This window comes from Malus domestica, chromosome 15 (genome assembly GCF_042453785.1).
Source record: "Malus domestica chromosome 15, GDT2T_hap1".
NCBI classification, from domain to species: Eukaryota; Viridiplantae; Streptophyta; class Magnoliopsida; order Rosales; family Rosaceae; genus Malus; species Malus domestica.
In genome coordinates this window covers 50793858-50803168 of record NC_091675.1, presented here as the reverse complement: position 1 = coordinate 50803168, position 9311 = coordinate 50793858, and the positions used below count along the sequence as shown (strand labels likewise).

At 35.9% G+C, this 9311-nt stretch overlaps 1 protein-coding gene across 1 annotated transcript; it reads left to right on the top strand.

Moving 5' to 3' along the window:
- Nucleotides 1–2907: 2907 nt before the first annotated feature.
- On the top strand, nucleotides 2908–6869 carry LOC103427712 (putative 12-oxophytodienoate reductase 11). The gene is made up of 5 exons (XM_029094980.2): nucleotides 2908–3303; nucleotides 4873–5013; nucleotides 5113–5243; nucleotides 5657–5821; nucleotides 6003–6869. Exons 1-5 carry the CDS (start codon nucleotides 3227–3229, stop codon nucleotides 6593–6595), a joined length of 1107 nt encoding a protein of 368 aa, XP_028950813.1. The 5' UTR covers nucleotides 2908–3226; the 3' UTR covers nucleotides 6596–6869.
- The last annotated feature ends 2442 nt before the right edge of the window (nucleotides 6870–9311 follow it).

Here is a 9311-nt window from a genome sequence, read left to right as displayed (position 1 = left end):
TTATTAGGTTAGACATCCTTTTGAAGTCTACACATTTCAACGGTCACTCCTCAATCATAGACCAATTAAAGAATATGGCTTCAACATTTGGAGTTTCCTCACAATAAGAACAAAGTTTATATGTGAATATATATGTTTTCAGGATAATGGTAGGAATACCAAATTTTTAAAATCAAATGTAATGCACATTTGGAAAATGAGTACTTGCGATGCTAATGATGTACAAGTGTCGTAGTCTAGTAAGATAATTGTATCCTCCTCCTAACACTTCCTAACACAATAAAAATTCAATCAAATTCATCTATTAACAACCTGACTTCTTTATTATAAATTAGTATTACTTTGTTCTATTATCATTTAAAGTTTGCAATTTTTTTTGGGCTAAATAGCCAAAATGGTCCCTAAGATTTGCATAACTCATCACTTTGGTCCCTAACATTTCAAATCGATAAAATTAGTCCTTGAGATTGTCCACCATCCATCATTTTGGTCATTTAGTTAAAAACTCCGTTAAGTGTCCTGGAGTTCTTGGCTGGAAATTTGGACAATTTTTAAAGCTTCATAACTCAAACGTTTCTTAACCAAATTCGACCCATAATATATCAAAATGAAGATAGGAAAGTGTAGAATAAGATTATACCTATTTGGAGGCCCAATGGCTGCCGGAGATAGCAAGAAAATAGCCTCAAAGTTGACTGGTCCGAAGGAAAACTGGAAAACTCGCCAAAAACTGAGTAAACTTTAAATGTTCATAACTTCTTCAATACTCAACGAAATCAAGTTATTCAAAACTAAAATCATACTTCTCAACGATAATAAGAGAATGGTACCTATTTTGACGGCTAAATCACCGTGGTTTGCCCGGAAAACGGTTCCAAAGTGGCTGTCTTGGTCTCGAGTTAGACACTTTTGAGCCTTTTTATGGCCAAACCACCGCGATTTAACCGTCTTAAAAGGTACCATTCTCTTCGTCTCATCGAGAAGTATGATTTTTGTTTTTGAATCACTTGATTTAGTTGAGTATTGAAGAAGTTGAACGTTTAAAGTTTACCCAGTTTCCGGCGAGTTTTCCAATTTTCCCTCGGACCAGTCAACTTTGAGGCTATTTTCCGGCTATCTCCGGCAGCCATTGGGCTTCCAAATAGGTATAATCTTATTCTACACTTTTCTATCTTCATTAAAAAAAATTATTTTCGTTTATGAAAAAAAAAAGGCTAAATAGTCAAAATAGTCCCTGAGATTTGCATAACTCATCACCTTGGTCCCTAACATTTCAAATCGATAAAAGTGGTCCTTGAGATTGTCCACCATCCATCATTTTGGTCATTCCGTTAAAAACTCCGTTAAGTGTCCCGGAGTTCTTGGGCAATTTTCAAAGCTTTATAACTCAATCGTTTCTTAACCAAATTCGACCCATAAAATATCAAAATGAAGATAGGAAAGTGTAGAATAAGATAGAAAACTTGAAAACTCGCCAGAAACTGAGTAAACTTTAAACGTTCATAACTTCTTGAATACTCAACGAAATCAAGTGATTCAAAAACAAAAATCATACTTCTAGATGAGACGAAGAGAATGGTACCTTTTTTTTTTATGTTAAATCGCCTTGGTTTGGCCGGAAAACGGAGGCAGCGACATGGCGCCATGGAGGGAGTTTGGTTTGTATTGCAGATTTGGTCGATTTTTGTGTTGTGGGTTTGTTTGTTACTTGTGGGTTTGTATTGCAGATTTAGGGTTTTCAAGTCTTGGTTCTTAAAGGATTCAGCATTAAGGACTTTATGATTTACAAAGGTTTCTGTTCGTATTGTAGATATGGATGATTTGTTTGATGCAGCCATCATTGCGAGTTGCCCTAGTTTTAATTCAAGTTCCTTCTTTAATTTCTTAGTTCATCGGAAAAAAAAAAAAGTAAAATTACTCTTCTTTATATTTTTGACAAAAAAAAAAAGATTTAAAAAAAATCACGAAAAAAACCGAATTGGAACCAAAAAAAACCCAAACTGAAAAAAAAATTGAACTGATTTGAACTGAACCTAGCCCTAATTCGAGCCTTTTATTTTTAGACTATTTAATTTGTCATAAATTCATTGATCAAGTAAGGTCTTCATTTTAAAGATTTGTGAGGACCAAATGTATATTAGCCACAAGATTATATTAGTTTGTATTCAAAAGCTTAAATATTTGACAACTTAATAAAACCAAAAAAGAAAATGAGTTTTCTAATTCATGGATTTTAAGTTGGTTTTTCTTTATTAAGTTGTCAAATATTTCAAGTGATCTAAACAAACATAATTTTGTAACTAACATGCATTTAGTCTCACATATCCTCAAAATTCTAACCGTAGGCCATCATTAACCGAAATGACTGAACAATATCGCATCATACTTATATACCGTCACTGAAGTGGCTAAACATAACCCTCTCAATAATTACTTAGTTTTAAGTTTATATATTAAATTTATTGATTAATTTAATTAAACTTCCATTAAATGTTTTCAAACATAGTTATTGAATTTGACTCAAATAGTGCAGTAGAGGAGCTGGGCTCCAAAAAGGGCTAAGAAGGGGGGCTACATTTGGCCAGCCCAATGCCCCTTTAGCCAAATGATGGCTTGATGAGCTCCATAGAATTTTAGTCTAGCTATCCATCGGAAATTGATGAGGCTATGTTTAGCTCATTTGGTTAGCGATAGTATATAAATATGATCTGACACTATTAATTTAAAATTAATTTTTTTACAAAATTATAATATATTTTTTCTAACCATGGCCTAATAATGCAGGATGAAAAAGCAAAATCGAAATGAACGTGCGTAGACGTCCTTTTTCATGGGGAAAACTGGTGAACTTTCAACCCACGCAAACGTAATTACAGACCTCATAAAACTGGTTTATTTTCAACCCACGTAAACGTAATTACAGACCTCATCAAACCTTCCTACCTCTCTTCACCTAATCGATTTAATTAATGCTTTGGAGAGATCCATCATCCACCCACCGACGTCCGCCGCCGCCACCACCACACAAGGGAGGGGAGATGTGGGACCCGGCCTTCTCTGACTTTTGTGGAGGAAAGCTGCAGGGCGGACTTTTAAGCTCCTACCGAACGTATAAAAGACCCAATTGGGTCCTGTTTTCATTCATTCCTTCCTTCCTTCATCCCAGAATCCAGTATAAAACGCCAAGTGCAAGATCAGGTGGTAGACGACCGACTCGAATTCTGAGATGTCTGCTGCTGCTCAACCTCCCACAATTCCTCTCCTCACTCCCTACAAATTGGGAAACTTCAATCTTTCTCATAGGTACTTAAAACTTTCATACATTGTTCCTATTTGTTTACTTCTTAAATTTCTCTGTCGTGTAATTGTTTAATTTATTTTATTCGGGCGTTATTTTAATATAATGTTGTAAAAACTATGAGAGGAGATCCGAACTTGGATTCAGAGAGTAGCTAGGTCTGCAGATGGCTATTGGCTAACAAGAAAAATAGAAGATGAAATTACTGCTTGTCTATATTCAAGTTTAGCGTACTGTGTGGTTTATTATGTGTGTGTGTCAAATATAGCTATACAAAAACGAAGAATGATTTGGGGAAGGAGACAAGGACTGTTTGTAACTGTATCTTTGTCTATAAAATAGATTCCGGATACTCGTCGGATTCTCTTTGTGAGAATCTTGGAAATCCGTTATCCTGTCTGTTCATCGTACATCGTGCGGTCAAAAATTATTTTAAATATTTTTATTTAAAATAAAACACGAACAGTAGTTGACAAAAACTGATCGCACGATTTATGATGAACAGACAAGATTCTCACCAAAAGAATCTGGAGAGAATCATGTTGGTATAAAATAGTACAGATGTTGGGAAGGAGACAAGAAGTTGAACAAGGATGGTCTACCTTGCCCACACTAAGTTGAGTCTATGTTGGAATGATTAAGGGTGACATAATGTCGGAACTAGTGTTGGTCCTTGGCCCTGGATCATTCTGTTGTTTGTCGTTTCAATGGTTTTAGCTATGTTAGTCCTCTGTGTGGGTTTTCCTGTTGTACTCTGGCTTTGCCCTGGTGTAATTCCAGTTTACCTAAAAAAAAAAAAAGAGTAACTGTATCTTTGTCTATAAAATAGTACAGATGTTACAAATTAAATCAAAACAACAGTACACTTGAGTTATTTCATTGATTAATTGTTGAAAATAGATGCAATAGATTGTTAAAAGTATGTGTCCTTTCGGCCATGGTCACTTCGTAAGACATTGCTTTGTTTAGGTTGTGTTTGGTAACGATTTCGTATTTGATTTTTAGTTTTTAATTTTAAGTAAAAGAGAAAATGCATGATAGAAGAGGAGGAGGAGGAGGAAGGGGAAGGGGAAGGGATGGATGAGGGACCAAATGTGCATGGAATGATACCGAAAATGAAGAACATAAAGCAAATTCAGATAGTCTACAATTAGAGTTTTTATTTCACACATTTTCGTCCCAAATTCCTTATTCCTCCCTCGTTTCTCCTTTTTAAGTAAAACAAGAAAACTAAAAGCGAATTTGTTATGAAGGAGCCTTAGCAAATTCAGATAATCTACAATTCGACTTTTTATTTCATACATTTTCGCCCCAAATTCCTTCTTCCTCCCTCGTTTCTCCTTTTTAACTAAAACAAGAAAACTAAAAACGAATTTGTTATGAAGGAGCCTTAGCAAACTAATGCTTCCTACAAAGTCTGAAGGTTGTATTTATGGTTTATTATATGTTTTTCCTGTTTAGAATTGTATTTTCACCGTTGATGACTAGATACAGATCATTCGATAATGTTCCTCAGCCACATTCCATCTTGATCACTCTGTATTTATAATTTACAATTGCTTTTTCCTTTCCAGAATTGTTTTAGCACCATTGACCAGACAGAGATCATACAACAATGTTCCTCAACCACATGCTATCTTATATTACTCTCAGAGAACTTCGAACGGGGGTCTTCTCATAGCTGAAGCCACTGGAGTTTCCAACACAGCTCAAGGGTAATTTCAACAACAGTAGATTCATAGACTAACAAGCATTTGAGGGTGCTTCTTTCGTTTCAAAGTTTGATGAAATTTTTGGTTCTTTAATATACGAAGGTACCCGAACACACCTGGTATATGGACAAAGGAGCAAGTTGAAGCCTGGAAACCCATTGTTGATGCTGTTCATGCTAAAGGTGGCCTCTTCTTCTGTCAGATTTGGCATGTTGGAAGGGTTTCTAATAGCGGTGCGTTTCTGACTTACACCTTTATGACCTCACTTTTACCATAGAATGCTTTGTTAACATGAGTGAATAATTAGACCGATTAAGAAGTTTGATGTATAACATAATGGTATATGCATCAGAACGAGCGAGTGATTATAAATGACAACATTGTTGCTCAAAATGACGATAAAACTTGGACTTGTTAAGTTCCGAGTTGGACTTGTTATGACTTTGCTGTTTCGGAAGCATTGTTATTATTATTATTGGATGGGAATAAGTTTGATGTTAACATAACTCAGAATTCAGAACTAGTATATAGCACGTGTGGTTATAGTAATTTGTAACAAAGGATTCCCACTTAAAAGAGTGCTGCTGTGGATGTTAGTTACTGTCGTTAGACTTCAGGTTGTAATTCTTTCTCTCCTTGCTTACAGGTTATCAACCAAATGGGCAAGCTCCAATATCTTCTACTGACAAGCCGATACGATTAAATGGCATCGATGCCTCTGAATTCACGCCTCCAAGACGATTAAGGACAGATGAAATTCCACAAATTGTCAATGATTTTAGACTTGCTGCAAGGAATTCTATTGAAGCTGGTAATTTGTCTTTACGTTAAAATGAAAGAAAATTTACAACAACTCAATTTGCTTCAAAGCTTATGCAAGGAATTCTATTGAAGCCGGTAGTTTGTCTTTATATTATTTGTTTGGTAATTCAGCTACAATGCTTAAGGTTCTAATACCGTCAGTATGTTGAAATTGTTAATCTGCTATATAGGCTTCGATGGAGTTGAAATTCATGGGGCGCATGGCTACCTTCTTGATCAGTTTCTGAAAGATCATGTGAATGATCGAACAGACCAATATGGTGGATCTCTAGAGAATCGTTGCCGCCTTCCTCTGGAAGTTGTTGAAGCTGTCGCTAACGAAATAGGAGCAGATAAAGTTGGAATTAGATTATCTCCATTTGCTGACTATATGGACTCAGGGGATTCAAATCCAAAAGAATTAGGCCTCTATATGGCCAATGCCTTGAACAAATATGGAATCGTGTACTGCCACATGGTTGAGCCGAGGATGAAGACAATGGGGGAAAAAGATGAAACCCACCAGAGTCTTCTTCCCATGAGAAAGTCTTTCCATGGTACCTTCATTGCTGCTGGTGGTTATGATAGGGAAGATGGAAACAGTGCTGTGGCCAAGGGCAGTGCAGATCTTATTGCTTATGGCCGTATTTTCTTGGCGAATCCAGATTTGCCAAAGAGATTTGAACTTAATGCTCCTCTAAACAAGTACAACAGAGAGACATTCTACATACCTGATCCCGTCATTGGTTACACTGATTATCCATTTCTTGAAGCCACCACTTAAGTTTACCGCAAAGGTGGAAGCTTGAACACTAGGGCTCCTGATTCGTCCGATTGAGTCTGTACTATCTTAGATGGATTGTTTTCAACTATATTGTATTGTACTGTTGTATCTTATTGCATTATCTAGTATTGTAGTGTCCAATGTTTGGGAGGGTTCCGAACTTAGAAGCCGGAAAAGTTATACTGACAGTATAATGGCCGTAATGAATAAGTAACATTTGTGAAAGAGGAAACTCAATTCTTATCCCTATATAAAGTACAACCAATTGATCCTAGTTGTGCCTTTTATTCTCAAGATGTTGAAGCCATTGACCGCATTTTGTCAGCTGACCGTTTGCCTGAGATATTTGGAGCAGATGCGGCTCAAATCGGTTTCTCTTTGGCAACTCCCACCTTCCTAAACTTGGAAAGATCCTTCTTTCATCTTTTCAGCAAACATGGGATGCTTGATCATATCAGCTTCTATCATGTTTTAGATTAAGCTAATTTTGTGGCAGATGCTTTAACAAAGATACGTCATTCTATTGAGGCGTTTATTGAGGATCAACTCGTTTCCCTTAGATGTTCTCACTGCATGGCTTTTTTTTCTTCTCTGAGCGAAGGCCGTTTTAGAATCTTTGTCTTTGTAATATATGGCCGCGTTTCGTCTCTAGGTTTAGATTGGAATAGGCAACTCTTAAAATTCAAAGGGGATTGGAATGAAATAAACTTATCACTCACAATCCTATCATTTGGAGAGGGATTAGAATGGATAATCCCTCATTGTAGCTTTCATTGTCTTAACATCCATTTTAGGATTGATTTTCATATATATATGCCGTCCTTTATTAAAAAAAAAAAGGGATTGATCTTCATATCATCAGCATATCTCTCAGCCAACCAAGTACTGGTCACACTCGTATTGTTTTCATCTTTTCCACAAGTGTGATTTGGAACAAATGTTTTACATATAAAGGAGAATGTCTATCAGATTGGTCATTAGAAGCATCACTTGCCAAGGGCATGAATTTGAGCCTTAACCTTGTACCAACCATTTGTGGTTAACTCGTAAGACCTGCATATTATAAAAGTGTCTATTCACAACTTCTTTGAATTCCTTGGAACTTGGGAATGCAAGAATATGAGCATGAGTCTAGAGAATTGGTGATTCGTCTCAAGTTTGATAGAAAGTCTTAATGAGTACTGATTATTAATCCATGTTGTTCTAGGATTCAAATAGAACAAGGAACTGATTCACCTATTGTAAACAATTTCAGTTTGCTGTATGGATTTTAATAGGAAAATCCTTATTGGTTTTGGCTAGGATTATGTTCTATATATATAGTGGTCTATCCTCTCACAGATATTACGCTCTGTCTCGGACTAAGACCTATATATAGTGGCTTCTTCTTCTGGTGCATCTGCAGGTAAGATTTCTACTCTGTACAATAGTCATGAACTACAGTTTGTGTTTGGGTGGCTGTGATTCATGTTACATGATCTTGGTTTATATGTTTAGTCTAATAAGAAAAGACATCCCCAAATCAAACTCTATGGTACTGACATCAGTTTCTTTTCTATGATGTTTAAACTTGGGTTGTTTCTTCTACCTCCTATTCCTTCTCATTGAATCCGGTTCTTCATCACTAGATGAGTTCCCATATAGGCTTCTAAGTTCTCCCAAGTTGTACCCATCAGGCTCTCTGGTTCTTCTTCTTCAATTTCATTCTGTAAGATATTTGGTTGAGCTTTCTCTGTTACAAGTCTCTCTACTCCAATATTAGTATGATGCTAACTGCTCCTCTATTACAATCAATGTTGAAATTGCATTAATCTCTTTTTGGTTATTTAAGGCATGCTTTCACTTTAACCTCCCAGAGTGGAGAGATTTTTCAGTGTGACCGGTATAGGGGATGGGGCACCACGTGTCATTATACAAATGGTAGGATATGTGTGCTAAAAAGTTAATAATTAAAAAAAATAAAATTTCCCACCACTTCTATTAAAACACGTGGTGTACCACTTGTGTTCTCGTCACAATGAAATTTATTATACATCATATAAATAGGTGTCTATTTATACTTAAAAAATAGATAATTTCACTTAAATACATAAATTGTAAAATAGAATGACATAGATTATAAAGTATTAGAATATAATAAAAACATGAGGAACAAGCATATAAAGTATATCCATTTAATTATCTAACAAGTCTCTTATAATATATTGAAACAAATAAAATGCAAAATGAATTCTATCCATTTTCTGTCTAAATGAGAGTTGCGACCTAGGAAGGTACCTAGGCTAGTCTGGGCGGGTGCCTAAGCAGGTGTAGGTGCCCTATTTCAACTAATCGGGATAGTGGTCAGTTGCCTAGCGCCTAGACTGCGCTATGCTAGACATGAATTTTTAGAACAGTGTCTATGCATAAGGACCTAATAGACTAAGATTTGTCTTTAGCAATTGTCCAATACAGTCATCACAACAAACCCGACACAAAACACATATTACGATGTTAAACAATAAATAATTTGAATTTTTAGTAAGTCTAAGTAATAAAGAACCAAAAACCCAAAAAAAAACATGCAGCCACCATCCACCAAACTACAAATGTAGATGCCAGCAATCATTTTTTACTTCAATTCTTCAACAACCCTTGTCAAAATCAAACTCGTCTCTTCATGACTTGACTCCAACGCTGCAGGAAAATGCATATTGACTTTTTGCAAATTAATTCA

Excerpts from the sequence above, each read along its gene's own strand:
- LOC103427712 (XM_029094980.2), top strand. The coding sequence starts at position 3,227 with ATGTCTGCTGCTGCTCAACCTCCCACAATTCCTCTCCTCACTCCCTAC. Across the intron at positions 3,304-4,872 it reads AACTTCAATCTTTCTCATAG|AATTGTTTTAGCACCATTGA; the intron begins GTACTTAAAACT and ends TTTCCTTTCCAG. Across the intron at positions 5,014-5,112 it reads GTTTCCAACACAGCTCAAGG|GTACCCGAACACACCTGGTA; the intron begins GTAATTTCAACA and ends TAATATACGAAG.